Source organism: Parasteatoda tepidariorum, chromosome 1 (genome assembly GCF_043381705.1).
Source record: "Parasteatoda tepidariorum isolate YZ-2023 chromosome 1, CAS_Ptep_4.0, whole genome shotgun sequence".
Lineage (NCBI taxonomy): Eukaryota > Metazoa > Arthropoda > Arachnida > Araneae > Theridiidae > Parasteatoda > Parasteatoda tepidariorum.
In genome coordinates, this window is record NC_092204.1 from 53,351,826 (window position 1) to 53,371,156 (window position 19,331).

The 19,331-nt window shown below is 32.4% G+C and overlaps 1 protein-coding gene across 2 annotated transcripts in view; it reads left to right on the plus strand.

The window, feature by feature from the left end:
- The window catches only part of LOC107444998 (spermatogenesis-associated protein 1-like), a 100,799-nt gene extending 83,183 nt beyond the window's left edge, over positions 1-17,616 (plus strand). The window contains exons 3-11 of one of the 2 annotated variants that reach the window (XM_016059297.3): positions 4,143-4,260; positions 5,923-5,976; positions 6,072-6,171; positions 6,984-7,230; positions 8,507-9,300; positions 10,621-10,746; positions 13,727-13,923; positions 14,889-14,987; positions 16,914-17,616. In XM_016059297.3, the coding sequence (XP_015914783.3) occupies positions 4,143-4,260; positions 5,923-5,976; positions 6,072-6,171; positions 6,984-7,230; positions 8,507-9,300; positions 10,621-10,746; positions 13,727-13,923; positions 14,889-14,987; positions 16,914-17,045 (1,867 nt within the window). In that variant the 3' untranslated portion in view covers positions 17,046-17,616. The remainder of the gene's footprint in view (positions 1-4,142; positions 4,261-5,922; positions 5,977-6,071; positions 6,172-6,983; positions 7,231-8,506; positions 9,301-10,620; positions 10,747-13,726; positions 13,924-14,888; positions 14,988-16,913) is intronic. The other variant, XM_071180358.1, reaches the window with a different exon arrangement.
- Positions 17,617-19,331: the final 1,715 nt, after the last annotated feature.

The following is a 19,331-nucleotide window of genomic DNA, read 5'->3' on the forward strand; positions in this document are numbered from 1 at the left end:
TGCCCACAAAGCAAAATAAAGCTTGTTCTTCAAATACATTATGACGAATTATATCGATTTCACGCTTTTTTCATTCAGGGGCAAATTTGATTTCTCTCTTCTTTTAACAAATATTTATGCATTCATTTACGTTTCTTTTTTCCCTACCCATTTCCAATGGTAGCAATTGACATCATGCATCAATAATTAACATCACCTTCTGAGTGCAGACCATAAAACATCCTGAAATTACTTCCTTTATTTAGCTAATGTTAACTAACACTATTAATGATTCGCATTGCCTACCTGTCAACATGTAGTTGAATATTACGTTCACCTACCACAATAAATGTTCACTTTTGTACACTCGTGATTATGAATTTAGTTCAGAAGACAAGGGAACTCCTGAGGAATGCAATACCGTGAACAACATTATTTTCATAAAGTACTTTTTGAGTTTAACTAACGTGCAACTGCATTGCATGGAAAAGGAATCCACAAAAGCTTCTAATTCCCATAAGCTCAGACACCTTGATGACTGCCGTCAGGAGTACTGCAGTTCTTAAATTTCTCGTGTCATTTGCCAATTAGAATCACATGCCCCTGATGACTGCTACGACCTTTGCAACTTGGTACTAGAGTGGTACCAGTGACGGATGAAAACTTTGTCGCGCTCCGGACAATTCTGAAAACTCAAGCTGCAAAGGAATCTTTTTTTCTAAAAAAAAAAAAATCTTTGAATTGTCTTACTGGTGTAATCATAATTCTGTAGAAAAATGCTTTTTTATTTTAAATACAAAATTTCAATCAGAGAATTATAAGACTTATTACAATTAATGCATACAAGGTTTAAAAAGAAAGCTGCTAGTTTAATTAATAAGAATATCACCTCAAGTATTTTTGAATTAATATTTATTATAGGTAATATCTTTAATGAACTTAATATTTTATGACATACAAATAAATAAGCATAAACATTAAAATCTTTAACTTTTTTCGTGTTTTAACAGTCGCAAGTAATTTTATAGGTTCTTCAAAACAAGCTGTTTTTGCGGTTTCATTTTCGATAGACACAATTGATATAATTTGCATTCAATATGTCGTCATTTTGTAAAAAATTATTTTAAAAATGAATTATTATTAATATTTTTAGGCGTTTATAAAATCATTAATTCATCTGACAATTCTTTAAATGCCCTTCAAAAATTATAAGCGTTTAGATAAATCAGAAGAATAACGAAGTTATGGAACTAGCTACATATTAGCAAATGTTTTTAGTGAAAAACAACACCTTACTTTAGTTTTCCAGAAAAAAATTTTAATAAGTATTTTAAATATACATCAAAGAACAAAGCTTGTAAAATATTATATAAGTGTATAGATGTTTCTTGTTATTAACTTAAAATTTTTTCTAAGATCTTGGTATTTAATCTTCTGGTCTTGTTTCTAAATAGTCCCAATTTCTCGAAAAGACCACCGAGATTTGGATGAAAAACTCAAATTTAAATTACATTGTATCAGCAAATTCACATTATATTAATAGTTCGTTAGGGAGACAGGCTCAATTGACACAAAATTTGACTCATGGTCTAGGTCACTCCTTTTTTCTCTTGCGAGGATATTACCTTTTGAGAATATTGACTTGTTTGTTGAATGGCTTCGTGAACCTTAAATCTTAAAAGAAAAGATTTTTTTCTGCCACAGCCATCTTCTTTCCATCTTTAGTAAAAAAATTTACTTAGAGAACGTTGACCATAAAAAAAAAAGTTAACCTAAGAATATACAATTAATAAAAAATAACCCATAAATTTATTTTTTAAGCGAACAATATTTTAAAAAAGAAGGAAATAAATAATTTACAGATCATTAAATCTGGGTCTCGTTCAGCACCCCCCTTACCTGGTAATCAGGGCGATCACCCGCCTTGCCCACTCTGCTTGGTACATTGAGCGTCAGCATGGCTGCAAATTTAATATTTAGGTAGAAAAATGACCGTCATATGGAACTGATCAGCGGGCCCCCATCACTAACAGCTGAGAAGACAGACATGTTATCCACATGGCCTTAAGAGGAGCCATAGCCTTAAGGGATCGTACAGCTACCTCACAATCCCTGAGTCAACCAATGGGGTCATTTGCAAGACAACAATTGTCTGCACGAACAGTTCGTCGACGTTTGCAGCAGCATGGACAGTCTGCACGGCGACCATGGCTTCGGCTACCCTTGACGCTGCAGCACAGACATGAGCGCCTCCAATGGTGTGATCAACGACGAACCTGGACGCAGGCGTTGAATCTGGAATGGCATAGCGTCGTCTTTTCAGACGAATCCAGGTTCTGTATGCATCATCATGATGGCCACATCCGTGTTTGGTGATATCGTGGAAAACAACGCCCATTGGCAACTTGCATTCGACATCGTGATACTGGCCCATCACCTGGAGTAATGGTATGCCATTGGATACACGTCTCGATCAGCTCTTGTTCGCATTGCTGGCACTTTGAACAGCAGCCGTTACATTTCTGATGTGTTAGGGTCAGTTGCTCTGCCTCCTCTTCGAGGCCTCCATAACGCTACGTTTCAGCAATACAACGCCCGACCGCAGGGCTGGATTACCCATTAGGCCAGACTAGGCCATGGCCTGGGGCCCCCAATGATTAAGGACCCCCTTAAAATGGATTTTTTGAAAATAAATTTGAAAAAAATAAAAAAAACAGTGATTGTTCAAAATTTTATGATTATTTTTTAGTTCGAATTTAATAAAATAAAGTGAAATTTAATTTATTATTATTTATTTTAAATATGCTTTCTTAAATGAAAAGATATATAAATACTTTTATATTTGAATAAATAAAAAATTTACGAGAAAAAAATTTATTCTAAGGACTCCAAAAATTTGAGTGGCCAAGGGCCCCGCATACGCTTAATCCGGTCCTGCACGACCGCATGTTGCCCGCACTGTCCTGACCTTCCTTGACACAGAACATGTTCGCCTGTTGCCCTGGCCAGCACGTTCTCCTGATCTCTCACCAATTGAACAAGTCTGTTCAATGGTTGCCGAAAGACTGGCACGCCACCACTCGTCTGTCACTACGGTCGATGAATTGTGCCATAATGTTGAAGTTGCGCGGAATGCTGTACCCGTCCATCCATGCTATCCAATCTCTGTTCGACTCGATGCCCAGGAAAAGAACTGCAGTTATTGTTGCCAAAAGAGGCTGCTCTAAGTACTGAATCCTCAGGATCTATACATCCAAATATCTTACAAAATTTAATCACTTGTTCTTCCAAATATAATGTATGGCCCAATTAATATCATTCTGTTATTTGCATTCCTTCCTTTGTGATGCAATTTTATTGGCCAGTAGTGTACTATGAATATTGAGTAATTATGAATATTATGAATTAGCACAGTAACGTAATATAATGGTGAAAAAACTATCATTAAAAAAATTACTTCGTTACATTACACAATGCATACCTTTAGTGCAAACTTATTTTGTACAGTGTGCAAAACAAAAAGCGCAACAACACCTGAATAACTTTTGATCCAAAGATCTGATTTTCACGGCCCAAGATAAACGTGTCACATATTCCTGAGATTTAGGAAAATGAGTAAAAAGTAAAATTAACATTACGGTACTATTTGACCATAAATTGGGATCATATTTTTCTGATTGCATCTACCCTTAAATTTTGATTAACAATACTTCAAATCCATTTAAAAAATGGCAATTTAATTCAGAGAAAGTACGTTTTTGTGTCTCATTTCATAAATTAAAATATTGTCTGCAGTAATTAATTAGTATGAACAATTAAATTTGGCGTTTAGTTCGTAAAAGATATGTTTCTTCAGAAAAAGTGCGTTTTCGTCTCTAATTTCTTAATTTAAGATATCGTCTGGACACATTAATTAATATATTAAGATCGATCTTTCGAAATCTTTTAGGTTGCCTTTGTCGAACGAAAAAATCATAACTATTGCAGAAATAATTTTTTTTTTTTTTTAAGCACTGTGCATTTTTCAGATAATTTTTGATAACTATTCTTTTAAAATTCTATAATATTCCATGTTTTTAATATTCTGAAAATATAAAATTCTAATAATGTTTCTTGCTTTAAATTCTACTATGATGTAATGCAAAACTTTTTTTTTCCCCCAGAGTTCTGCCGTCAACCACTCTTCTAGAGCTGCGGAGTGAAATCAGTACGCAATTGGGATCGGAAAATGTTCCAGAAGCTTTTGTGTTTTTGCGCAGTGTGGGAAGAAATTTTACTCAAGTAAGCATTTTGCTATAAACATATGTATATTAAGAATAACAATTTCTAAGAAATCTAACGGACAGAAAAAGTTTTGACAAAAAAATACTTAAGCACTTGTAATCCTAATACAATTATTAAACTTGTAAGTGCTACACTGAGAGGCCCAAACTTTCGACTGCTCTTCTACCCAGCTATTAGAACCATATTTTCCAGACTACGGCTACCTACTATAATTTGATGGTCAAAAATCCAAGTCTCTCAAAAATTATAGTGGAGAGAAAGTATGTTTTTGTTTCTGATGCCTGTAATTAAATTTATAATTAGCACTTATTAAATGCATAATTGAGGTATCCCTTTATAGAGCCTTAAGATTGGAACTTAATAGAGAAGAATGTTATTCAATTTTTTTTTCTTTTTTTTTTCTGCTCACTCTACAAAAGTGTAAGGCATAATTTTTAGTGATTAACTAAACAGAAATATAAAACTATTCTAGCTGAAACTGAATTACATACTGGAGCATACCTCAAAATATTTAGTTTTTTTTTACGAACCAAATGAAGTGCCTCGAAATTTTTCAGCGATTCACATTTTTGTATATCAACTAAAAAGTGTATTATATTTTACAAGTAAATACACAAATAAACATATAATACACAGATTTCTAGAAACAAAACACCAACATAAAATTAATGTAATGCATTCTAATATTCGACAAAGAACAAGTAAGAAAAAAAAATATGCATAATGCATCTCCCCCCCCCCTCGGGGTTCAAAAAGAAAAACAAATATCCCGAAAGTATGTCATTATAATTCGTCAAATCTCTAAAACAAAAGGTTTCTAAGCACTATGCGAATGCATTTTCTTAAATATTTCTTATTTAATATTTACCAAAGTATGATAGATCGATTGGTACATTTCTTTTCCGATCCTCTTTGAAGCTTTTACTTTTATTACTTTCTTTCTACAACGACGCCTTCTATTATAGATTTTTAATAGTGACTGTTTTTTCTGATATTTTTTTATACGCCTTTATTTCCCCTTTTAATAATGAAAGTGTGGCAAACGTCTTTTCGCAAAATCGAATCTATTGTCGATCATTCGTAACTGGTCAGATCAGATGAGATCATTTCAATACTGTGTTCTACAGCCAAAGCGTAAGTAGCATTATTTCTTGGTCGTTATTCTTCCCAAACATTTACAAATGCTTAAAGAGTCAAATGGAAACAGAGTGTGTTCAGTAATCATCTCCCTTAATACATATTTTTAATTTTAATGAAAGATGAAGTCGAAAAATTGTCCACATGAGGGGTCGCAAATTGTTAGATACATACGCAATGGAAAAGAAAAACGACAGCTATAAAATATTTTACTATTTTCGTATAAACTTAGTGTTAAAGACATTATCAACTAATTATAAATCATTTTTTAAAATGTTACGCTTTGAACCATGCTTCATTGCAAATTGAGCCTTTTTAAAGGGTGATGATCACGTATTTTTTTTTCTAAAAAGGAACTGAAATACACTTCAACTGAATACCTTATTACATTTTAACGACATTACATTTTGATTTAAAGACATTTACATTTTGATTTAAAGAAATGATAATTTGCTTAAGGAAAATGGCACAATGGTTTGCACATGTTCACAGTTTTATTCGTTTAATTGTCTATTATTTTAGGTAAGATGTAAGCAAGAATTGGAACTAAAAATCAAAAGTTTCTTACCACCTTACGTAAGTAAATTCTTCGTAATCTTTATTTCCAACCTAACGTCTAAACTTATTCGAATCCCTTTAGTTCACAATACAGAATTGCATTGTATTTTTAGGCAGAAGAACCAGAAGTTTACCTAAAAGAAGGTGACTACACTGCCGTTCGAAGTGCGTCTCTTAGCGTCCTATCCAGAAACACACTGTTCAATAATTCAGGTACAATACATTTGTAAGAATCAGCAGATTTTTATTAATCCATTTATGTCCAGGCTCAAAAAAGCGGTATTTATTTGAAAAATTACTACTCGAAGAAAGTGGTAGTGCCTATTAATTTATGCCAAGTGGATATTTCTTTCTGTTACCTACCACTTTAAGTTTAAGAAAGTAATGCACCTTATGTCAAATCTAATTATAAACGTTTATATTGTTAGTATGTTATGGTAAGCAGAACTACTGCTTTTTTCATTTTTGAAAAAGTAATTGTCCTTTTTAAAGGATGCAAAGGAGAAATATTTTAATAACTTTTTTTTTTCTGAGCTACAATTATTTTCGTCATTTCATAGTATTCTTACGAGCTGCATGTTCATACCTTTTATTTAAAAAAAAAGAAGAAGAAAAAAAAAGATTAAGCGAGAAATTTAAAAGATTATTCAAGTCTATAACAGTAAATTCAAATTACTAGCAATTTTGGCAATCACTGCTCGACTCTTTTAATGATGTTGCTACCACTCAAATTCAATCAATTAAAATTAACTTTTAGTTATGCAAAAATACGAACAGTAGTGCACACGACACTTTTAATGGACGCTCGTTTTTCTTAGAGAGGCGGGAGTGATAATCACTGCTCATCAAACTTTAGTATAAGTTTAAGAAGATTGTGCCTCATGCCTGGGTATTATTTTTTCTAAAAACAAAAATTTGTGAGTCATAACGAAAATTTTTAATACATCTTATTACATTACTAAATTAATAATTTTATAGTGTTTGTAATAAACTGTGGAATAATTTATTTGAGATCATATTTTTAGATTCACCTACAGAATATCCTACATCATCTGAATCATTTAGTGAAAGCCAAGGGGGAAATATTATTTCAACAGTTAATCAGAAACCGCGAACGCTTAGTTTGGACAGGATTGAAAAAAGAAACGCAATGTCTTCTGTCAAGTCAACTCCAACTCAACTAAACTTACAAAGACTTAGGCAGAGGAACACTCGTCCACCAACACCAAGAGTAAAGGAAAGATCGTTCGGAAAGTCTTCTTCTAAATATAGGTACAGTACCTTACTAACAAGATTATATATATATATATTTTTTTGAAGGTCCGATTGGTTGCTAAAGGAAAATCCAGAATCAAGAAAATTTTAAATGGAACAATGTGATACAACATTAAGCTACTTTTCGACGTAATCGCCGTTCCAATTCATACATTTGTCGTACCGGGATATCAATTTTTCAATACTTTCATCATAGAAAGCAGTCGCCTGTAGTTTCAGCCAATTCTGTAAGCTGGTTTGCAGCTCGTTGTCTGTGGAAAATGTTTGTCCTCCCAGCCAGAGTTTCATGCGAGCAAAGAAATGAAAATCTGAGGGAGCCAAGTCAGGACTGTATGGTGGGTGATCAAAAACTTCCCATCCAAAACTTTGAAGGAGGATCGTTGTTGCAACTGCAGTGTGCAGCAGCGCATTATCATGAAGAAGGACACGGCAATATTCCTCTTCTCTTGTTCTGAATTGCCCTTCAAAGACGTTGAATAGTCTTGCTGTACGAAGCTGTAGTGAGCCGTTGCTCCACGTGGCATAAATTCCACCAAGAGAACACCTTTACTGTCCCAATACACTGTAACACTGTAGCCATACACTTTTTGGTGGAGAACGTGTGCTTGAACTTCACTGGTTTGCGACTGGGGGAGTAAGAATGCATCCACTGTTTGGATTTCTCTTTCATTTCTTCAGTTTCATAATGGACCCATGTCTCATCTCNCACTCACAATGGTATAGAGAGCTGACCGTGAAATTTCCGGAAGCAATTCACTCAACCCAGAAATTGTGAACCGACGATTTCCGCGAATCGCCTGATCCACGCGCAAAACATGATTATAGGTTGAGCATAACCTTCCCTGACCGCCTGCATCATGAACATCTGTGCGTCCAGGATCAAAGTTCCTGCACCATTTCCGCACTTTGCTATCAGTCGTGAACGGTTCTCCGTACACTTTACTCAATCGTCTATGAATTTCAGCTGCATTACTTCCTTCAGCATGCAGAAATCGAATGACAGAGCGCAATTCACATTTGGCGGGAGACTCTATTTTTCGAAGCATGTTTACGTGCTCCATACGTACTCAAAAATTATAACCTCTAATCTACGCTTTCCCCTGGCTAACTACGGACAGAGAGCAAGACTTTTGCGCACAGACCTAGCAGATTTTCCCCGAAGTTTTCCTTTAGCGACTAATCGGACCTTGAAAAAAATAATAATCCTCGTATATATATATATTCTTCAATTTGGAACATTATAGCTTTGAAAATTTAAAGCCTTTTGTTTTAGGTCCACCTCAATCAACTCTATGAAACTGAATGAATCAATTCGAGAGAGTCCAACAGAACTAGTCGAAGAAAGAGCGAGCAAAAATGAAACATTAGATGTGGAAAAGGAATCGGAAAGAATTGTCAACAGTCCGCCTCCAAGACCACCAAGCGAAACTTCAAAGGCAAATAAAGATGTTAGTATAACAGTACCCACGCCAACTCCAGATTTAGGTAAGATTACTGTCTTGTCGGATAACTTAAGTGAGAATCATATCAATTCAGAGACTGTTCCAGAAAGTACCGAAAACCAACAAAACGACGAAATTGACTCTCTTAAAGAGTCCGAAACGAATGTAGAGAACATTCAAAATATTCCAAAGAACTTAAGTAGCGAAACCATTACAGATGACCAAGAACATTCTTACAAAGAATGTCCATGCGATAACAATGACGTTATAGACCAGCTTTTGAGGGATAATGTCTGTGAGCACGATTCCGCAAGAAGCCAGTTTTCATTTGATGATAGTATTCAATCTAAAATGGGAAATGAGGACATCATAATGGATCCCATCAAACTTCTTCAAGGAGAAGGAGATTCTTTGAAAAATTCGGAGGAAAATACAAGAGACCATTTTGATGAAGGCTTCCACAGCGGCGAACTTGTTGCCTCGGAAGAAGACAGCAACAGCATCGACACACTTGGAAGCTCTGACGTGAAAAATGAAGAGGATCTTGCAAAGCCCTTATTAAGAGCTGCCACGCCAATGCCTAGAAGTTCCAGTTTTTACAAATCAGCTAAACTTGATCCTGAAAGTAAGATGGACGGAAGATCCATAACTAGCATGATTGCATAAATCTAAGCAACGTGAAAAAGAGTACAAATAAGGACATATAAACAGACGCACTATAATTTTGGTTCTATAGTGAAAATTCTTAAAATGTCGAAACGCAGAATGAACGCGAAGAACACAGTGCCTTTTATTCTGTCTTTCGACACTTCATTATAAAACCAAAATTATAGATTGTGTTCTTTTCACATTGTTTAGCTTTATATAAATACAGCACAAAGTTAATCCTTTCTTTATTTGGATAGTTAGCATGATTGTTTATTTGTAGTTGAATGCTTTTATTCTTGGACTTCATGGTTTGAATTAAAAAATCCCGTAGTTGTAGTGAATGAGCATATTGTATTTTCAATTGAAGTTTGATGTAAATTTAATTGAGTAGTAGTAGTCTTTGATACATGTATGCATGATATTTATTTATTTTGTCAGCTATAATAGGATAGAGTATTTTTGATATTATTATGAAGCATGAGAATATTGTTGTAGTTCTTCTTAGTATTGTAGTCATTATCTTTAATGAATAGATTTAATTGATATTTAGAATTTGATTATCAAAATATGCATTGTAGTTTTTCAGATAATTAAGCGAAATAATCTCTTTTCATTATTCAGTGCTTAATTAAAATTTAATGATTAGTTTAACTAGGTACGAATCAGAAAAAAAAAATACTGCCTTTATGGCACGTGTTGTTTACGCTTTGGTTCAAAAGATTATTACAATGAAGTTTTATCCAACGTGTTTGACACATTATCACATTTACAAGATTTTTGCTTAACTATGAAAAACAAAATTACAACGCATTAAAAAAACATTAACTAATTCCTAATCAAAGCAACAATTTTTTGTTTCACTAGTTTTCTTTTTTATTCATTTATATTTTGATCATTCAGAAAACTATTTTCGACGTTTTAAGCAGATATTTTCGATTTTATAATGAACCTTCAATTATGTGATTAATCATCAATTAACACTTGTTTAAGCTTATGATTATTTAGTTTTGAGTAATATGTAAATTTAAATTTATTAATTATTAAAAAAAGCTAGCCTATAAAATTCCTGCAAAAAATATTATAATCCTTTAGATTTCCTTATAAACGATTGAATATTTTATTTTATTATTAGTATAGATGTTTACATAAAGTTGATTACATAATCAATTATAAAAAATTAAAAAAAAAATTAAATTTCTATTTGCTCTTTTGTGATATATTTAGCAGAAATTTATCATCACAAAGTAAAATTACAGTTCTTAATAACTTCTCATTTACTTTCTTACCTTCTTAACAGTGAAAAGGCTTAAATCTTCAATTGAAGAGTTGAGGGCAGAGAGAAGGCTCAGAGAACTGAAAAGGGATGCTCTCCTGCAGAAAGTACGTGATTTACAGAAAAGAAAGGCTTCTTCAAAAGACAGAGGTGACAGATATTGTACTTTTAAAAGAGTCTATCATTGATGAATAATGATGTTTTGACCATAAACTTTACTTGATTTAATTTTCCTTACGTCAGGTGACGCACAAGGCCACAAGTATAGTGTTCCATTTGTCAAGAGCCACTTCCCTTGCATTCCCCCAACAAGGCCATCCCGTAAAGTTTCTTTTCTTTATAATCATTTGTCTGTAGGTTAGTTCAGGTCAGTCTCTTTATCATTTTCCATCCCACACTCATGTCAAAGCTGTTCTAATTGGGTCTTTTGGGGACATCTGTACTATCCAGGACCATCTTCGTCTTTTCATTTTTATTGTGATGGGTTTAGCTTTTATTTTACAGAAGAGTTTGTTTCTTGAGATTTTATTTGGCCAGTATATCTTTAAAATTCGTCCAAGGCATTTAGTTTGAAAAGTATAGAGTTTGTTTCCTTGTTGCTTTCCGAATTTCCGTGACTCTCTGCCATATAAGAAAACAGATTCAACAGAAGCATTAAAAATTTGTAAATTGAGTTTAGTATTTAAGGTGATTTCGAAATCCTTGGTAGTTTTATGTGCTTTTTTAATTCTTGCTGTGATGTCTTGATTAGTACCTCCCTCGGTAGTCACGCTCGCTGCAAGGTAGTAAAAGTGTCCTATTGGTCCAATTTTATTTCCATTTATAAATATGTCATAGTTTTCATCGCTATTAATTTTCAGTATTCTGTGTTTCGTATTAATTTGTAATCCCACCTGTTTCGCTCTTTCTTCTAGTCTTCATGTCCTTAGGTTTGGAAAACAACAATACAATATCGTCTGCGTTATGAAGGTACTCTAGATTTTCATTGAAATCTATCGCATTCCAGTTTTTTCGTCCTTTAGTGTCCAGTCAATGACTGCATTAAATCCAGTCAATAACTACATTAAATTCCAGACATTACGCAGCCCTGTTTAATATGATCATACACATTTATATCATATGTTATAAATCATTATATTTCAGCCTATATTTCAATAGCATCACTTAAAATTTTACAAACGCTGATTCAAAGAATTAGATTTCGGTACAACTTAATTTCTTTTATTAATAATAAACAAATGAAACTAGTAAGTATGCGCAGTTTCTGATTGTCTTGAAATAACACATTGACATGGTGCTAGAGAAAACAATTATAAATTCACTCCAGTAACACTCAATTTTCAATCTTGAGTCATGGTGGCTCAGGAGATAGAGCGTTCACCTCTGAATGAGGTACACCAGGTTCGAATCCCAGCGGTGGCTGGTTGATACGAATTCTGATTTCAATTCGCACCGAACACAGTGTTGACGAAAAATATATTCAGTGCTGGACAGATCATGGTTTAGAATTCCCTTAACGTGGGAGGCTTTCATGGTTTTTCTCTCTATGTCACTCAAATGCGGGTTAGTTTCATCAAAAAATCTTCCTAGTTTGTCCCTATACTTGTTCCAAGAGTTCTCGTCTTTTGGGTTTAAAATTACAAGGCTACGGAGTTGAACATTCAAAGTTGTAAACTTGGAATTGGGCCGGCAGTTTAAAGCCGGTTATAAATTTAAAATAGAAATTTTTCATTCTTATTAATGACTTTCTCCAGTGAAAAGGTAGTACAAAAATAACGCAATATACATCACATTAATTTGACATTATTTACGGTACATATTTACTGATAATAAACATTGTTATCGACCTAGATTTATAGTATCATTAACTTCAACCACGATTAAAATCAGAAACACCTATCTGGTGTTCTTATTTGATTCAAATTATCCAAAAGAAGAATTATGGTATTTGCAAGTATTCTAAGTCCCAACTTGAGAGAGTCCCTCAAACAACTTTTCAGAGTTAATTTTCAAATTCTTTTATTTTACATATAAGTAAATTTTTTTTATGGGCGTTAAGGCAGGCTTTGCTCACAGAGCTCTGTGAACAAAGGTTTCAGGTTCTTTAAATCGAATGCAGTGGTTCAAATGCTCATTTGAAAACTGAAATGAATTTGTTAAATACTTAAGATTTTTTAAATATACAAATCCACAGCTCCTCGTAAGTTCTTTAAAATGAATCGATTAATTAAAGGTTTTTCGATTAGACAAAATTTACTGGTGATCCTATTATTATTTGAAACAGTCCTATCAAATTCTCTTGATTTGAATCATTTCATGGTTCAAGCCAGATGTTAAAGAAAAAGCTATAGAATCCAATATATTAATTTCAATTTTTTTAACCGAATCTGTTGATTTGATTCCGCAATACGACCCAAAAAATTAACTGATACAGTTTAATATAAATTTAGATTATTATTTTCAAAAACTAATGTTAACAAGATATGTTTAAATAAAAAATTTTTTAAAAAAAAGAAATAGCATAATGTAAATTATTCTGCAAATCATCATGAATAAGATCAAAGATCGAAACAGTCAGATTAGAATAACGAATTAAATTCGTACTTTTTTATAAATTACCATAACAAATATTGGGTGGACTGCAGTGGCTCAGGTGATCTAGCGTTCACCTCCTAATGAAATAACCAGGTTTGAATCCCAACGGTGGCTGGTATATACCAATTCTTCTCCCCACTTGCACCGACCGCAGTGCTAACGTAAAATATCCTCAGTGGTGGAAGGATCATGGGTTAAGAGTCCCTTTGCAGTCAGGATAACCAATCGAAGTTTTCTTGTTCGTCCTCTCCATGTAACGCAAATGCAGGTTAGTTCCGTTTAAAAGTCCTACACGAACACAAATTTCTCCCAATGCTTGATTCAGGAGTTCCCTTGTCTTCCGGGATGAGTTCAAAATTACAAGGTTGCGAAGTAGAACACTGATAGTCGTAAACTCAGCGCTGATTATAAAAATAAAATCAAATATATTTTGGGTAAATACCATAACACGAAATAATCTAAAACTTAACGATATTGTAACCTGTAACTTTAAATAGTGTGGCATGTTAATTGGCAAGCATAAAATGTTTTTCAGCCCAAGAAAAACTAAACATAGAATTTTATCCAGCTCGTGAAGAATGGAGGAAGCGTTATATGGAAGTAAAGAAATCAACACCTCGACTCGAAGACCATTGCGGCAAACTAAGGCAGGAACTCGAGAAACTTGTTAAAGACATGCTGGTCAGCGTCAAGACGGATGCTGACTCGAAACCACACAAACCTTCCAAAAAGGTACTTAAAAAATTAAGAACTATTTTTTATTTAAATACATCAAATCAATTTCATTAGAAGGTAAATCAAAATGTACTGAAATTAAATTTTCATGAGCATGCGTTAAACTATTAGTGAGAGAAATGCAGTTTCTTACGGATTTTAGTGCAATAATTAAAGATCAATACTAATACCAGATTTCTATTTTTAAATAATGAATTATTAACCAATACGGTATTTACATCAGTTATAGACTTTCCTAAATATAGATGGATTTTACCGAATCTGTAACCTCATTATTCAAACGTGTAAATCTTTAAATAAAACTTTAGTTAGGAACAAGACTGTCCATCAAATTAAGTACTATTTTTGTTTTGAGTCAATACTATGAAAATCTATATAATTACTTATAATTTAAAGCAGCGATAGTCATTTAATACTTTCCATTACTATGACGACCAAAGTATCTTAAAATAGCAGCTGTATGAGACTAAGAAAAGATCTATAAAATAGCCGAATTAATAATGAAATTTTTTATAAGAATATAATCTAACAATAGTAAAATTGATGTTTGAACGTTAAGCATGTACAGACAATTTTATACTTCAAAATATACAATTTTGTACAAATCGCTTCAATACACTCAGTTCTCAATTAAAATAACTGAAAAAAAAACTATTTGTTACGCAGCAAAACAGTGAACAGAAATAGTAAAAACACTTTGAGAGGATTAAAATAATTTCCATAATTAAATACCCATTCATAAAATTAATTTCGCGAAGACCTTTATTAAGAACATTTATATTTCAACAAATTTTATAGAACGTTATTAAAAAAACTATTTATAGATAAAGATTTTGAAAAACATAATTGTATTCCCTTTATATTTTTACATAAATCTCAGCGACCATTCATAGTACGTGTCAATCAAACTTGAATACCATCATTAAAATTGCAATTTAAAAGCGATATTATTTTTGTTACAGACCAGCTATAAAATCATGATTATGCGCCTGCTACAAGAAGTTGAGGACCTGAGAAGGCGTCTCCAGTCTGTTACAATTCGATTGAATGCAGAAACAAAGGTACTGTTTGTTTCCTTCCTTAAACAAAAGAAATTCAAAATTAAAATGCTAAATCAATATAAAATTAAAGATATTTAAATTTTGATAACTAATAAGAAAATTTAAACTTACTAGACTGCTAGTAAGGACTTACAGAACATTTACAAAACACAGGACAACTAAACGAATTTATGGTAATCTAATCAAGATCAGCCCTAAATAGTTTGGATTAGAGCTATTTTATTTACACTTATTTTTAATTTTTTATAGTCATTTATAGACGCTCTGAAGGCCACGCTCACTTCACTGGTGCAGATACAGAGGTCGTAAGTTTGATTCTGGATGCTGACTAAGCAACTGGCATGTATATGCAGCATGCAGAGCCTGACTAAGGCAGGAGCTTACGGGGCAGTTGCTCTGGGTTCCCACATTAGAGGGGGCCCCTAAATTGAATAGAAAGTTTATTTTAAGTTTCCTTCTTTAATGAACTTTTTTTAAACAAAATATCAGTACAGTGCTAAATCTGTCAGTTTTATGTTAGCTTCTTCATTAATCTATTATATGAATACAATCTATATTTTGTAAATCCATGGCTTTCTAGGGCGGAATTCAGTTGAATTTTCGTAATTACGATGGACAAATTTGGCCAATCAAAAGCCTGTATTTTTACGTATCACAAAATGCGATACAATACCTTCTGATTGGCTCAATTGAGCCATCGCAGTTGCGAAATTTTAGCTGAATTTAGCTCTAATGTCAGCAAAGATATGAATTTTTTCGCAGCAATATGACTAAGTTAACAATCAAAAAACTGCATGATGGACATAGAAGAGTCAGAAAATCAATAAAATGGACAGAACGATATGTCATCTGACCATTGTAGGGGGGGGGACTGCATAGCTATTTTAGGTTCTAGTAAATGTTTTTGCTATCTATAATGAGGTAAAAAATTTAAATACCTTCATATAAAGTTCGGTTTTTCATTACAGAAGTCGTGGGGCCCACAAAGAAGTTTTTGCTCCGGGGCCCCAATCAGGCTAAGTCGGGCCCTGGCAGCAAGTTCCAACACAACGATAGTCTTCTCGTCGGTTGTGGTGTGGAAGTGGGAAAAGAGTGGTACCTGCTCAGGCATTGTCCAACTGGAGTTAATATTATGTGGCTGCTAAAAATGATAGTCCTGAAAAACGGGACCTGATTATGGTTAGGTGATGTATATAGCCATTTATAAAAACAATATCTTCAGAAACAGGCTAGTCAGGTCTTCAGAAACAGGCTAAATGTTTCACCTTCTTTTTCAAAAAAAATAAAATAAATAAAGTTTAAAATTTTTTTAAAAGAGCTTTGAAAAAAAATTAGTTTTTTACAATGCTCTACCTCTAGACACACGGTAGCTCAGAGAATAGAGCGCTCGCCTTCCAATGTGGTGACCCAGGTTCGAATACCAGAGTTGGCTGGTAGATACAAATTCTGCTCCCCGTTCGCACCGAACACAGAGCTAACATATAACATACTCAGAGGTAGACGGATAATGAGTTAAGAGTCCCCTAGCCGTTGGGCTAACTGTGTGAGGTTTTCGGTATTTTCCTTTCCATGTAACGCAAATGCGAGTAGTTCCATCAAAAAATCCTTCGTGAATGCTATTTTATCCCAATGCTTGATTCAGGAACTCCCTTGTCTTCTGGGTTGAGTTCAAAATTGAAATGCAATGGAGTTGAACATTGATAATTGTAAACTCAGAATTGGGTAGACTGTTTAACGCCAGTTATAAAACATGAAATAAAATGTTTCGCCACTACAGTTGAAAATCTTGAATAATTCAATTTCATCAGATTAATTTAATGTTACATCATTTAAAGCCATAATTTTTTAAGAATACCAGAATATTTAATAAATTCTGTATTATATTGCATATACTTTCTACAACTATTTACGTGCCATATTTTTCAGCTAAGATCTCAGGCAGAGTTCGAAGTGAAAAGACTGAGAGAAGACCTTCTACACAAAAAGACTCAAGTCACACTTACCAGAAAACAAACTTCTTTCCCGCCAGCAGAGCAATTTTTCATCAGCGCAGTATAAATTGTTGGATTTATTGTGAAACAATGGCAAGTCTTTCCAGTTCAATTTAGAAATTTTTTTAAGAACGTAATATAACAAGCCCAGTTTTTAAATAATGTTAAAAGTCTATTTTATCCTCTTCTACAGGCTCAGTTTATATTACAGAGTATTTCGGAATCAGCAATCTTTATGTATAAATTTAAAATTCATTTCAAAAATGAAATTAAAAAGTATGAACATAAGAAATCAAAAATTAAACTAAGTAAAAATAAAAACGTTTTTAGAATCTTACAAATCATTGAAAGAAGGTGGCCCAAAGACATCAAAATCAGTTTGATATCCGAATGAGACTTGGGTATATTTCTAATACAAGTATTTTTCTAATTTCACATCGTTTCAGTTTTCCCCAGAAAATCAAATAGGTTCTAATGTCTTTAATCTCGCCTTTCTCATAAATGTTTAAGTTATTTTGAAAACGTTTTTGGTCACAACTGGATTACACATTAATTTGCAATTATTGTGACCAATAAACTTTTTGAATTAAACTTTAACAAGAATTCATGGAACTATATATATATATATATATATATAGTTCATAAAANTATATGTATATATATATATATATATATATATAATTAAAGGAAAGAACTAAAAATAAGGTTAAATATAAATAATTACACAAGAAACTAAGTTACAGAATTATACAATCTTTGAGCCACCATCACCACACTTTTTCTTGTACCTTGTCATCATTTCACAATAAGACCTTCAATTGCTCTATTTTACTTGAATATTTTTGAAAGAACCTGTATTGCTGATGACTGCCATTTGCAGAAACAGACTACTTGTGCTTCCAAGAGTCAACTTTTGTCTTGTCTTGATAAATAATAAGAACATTACCTAAAGCAATAAATGTCCTCATACTTTGCGACAATATTTGTACGCTTCAAAACGAACAAAGACATTTTTCAAAAATGTGTTTAACTTTAACCATAAAATTCACATGGAATTTATCTCCAATTAATTTTAAGCTTGCTTTTAGAAATTTATTTAACCTTGCAATAGTTGATAATATATTTCATAATGTATATTACTCGACTAGCAATTTATGAAAAGTAGCTGCTGCTAACTAACTGTAAAAGGAACTTGTAAATAACTGTGTAAATATTATATGTATAAATACAATTGTCAATTTCACTTTATTACAATATTGTAATAAATATCATTACATTTGATGTATACCTAATAAATAAAGGGTACTATGTACTATAAAAGCCTAAAGTACATCACTTACACAAACCTTAACTAGTTGCCAAAACTTGTTGAAGTTCATAAAGTGATTTTTGGTAAAAAAAATAGTAATTTAAGAAAATTGTAAAAACAATCTTGTTTTAATAGTTATGAGTTATGTTAAATGTGAAATTAGTAATTGCTGTACAAATATGGACTTGCAATCTGGAACTGAAAGAATATTTTTGAGTTAATAACATATAAGCTTATCAGAAAATATTAACTGGTTTAAACTAGGGTTGTGGTGTTAAAAATATTTGAGTGACAAAAAAAAAAATTTCTATAAAAGCCTAAAGTACATCACTTACAGAAACCTTATCTAGTAGCCAAAATTTGCTTGAGTTCATAAAGCGATTTTTGGTAAAAATAAAAAAAAATAAAAAAAAATAGTAATTTAAGAAAATTGTAAAAACAATCTTGTTTTAATACTTATGAGTTATGTTAAATGTGAAATCAGTAATTGCTGTACAAATATGGACTTGCAATCTGGAACTGAAAGAAAATTTTTGAGTTAATAACGTAAAAGCATATCAGAAAATAATAACTGGTTTGAACTAGGCTGTGGTGTTAAAAATATTTGAGTAAGAAAAAAATAGGTTCTTGCATAATTACTTGAGATTTAAGGTTATTTATTTAAAAAATCCTAACTTTTTAGATAATTTCTAATTTTGTTATTTAAACTTGTAAATCTGATTATTAAACCAGTTTCCAAACTATGTTTTAAGTTTATTATCAATTTAATATATTCTATAAAATGTTGAAAATAAACATATAACTAATTTTTAAATCATAATTGTGCATAGTTTTCACTTATTGATTTAAACTTATTTTTCTTTTATAAGTCGTAAGTGATAATATAGGGGGGGGGGAAACAATTTATTGTTTCATTACTAATTTATTGAATTTGTATGCGTAAAAGTCAAATTCTTTTTTTTAAACACTAATATACAATACAGAGCTCAGCACAAACTAATACAAAAAAGAGATAAATACAAATGAATTTAGAAGCAGTACTAT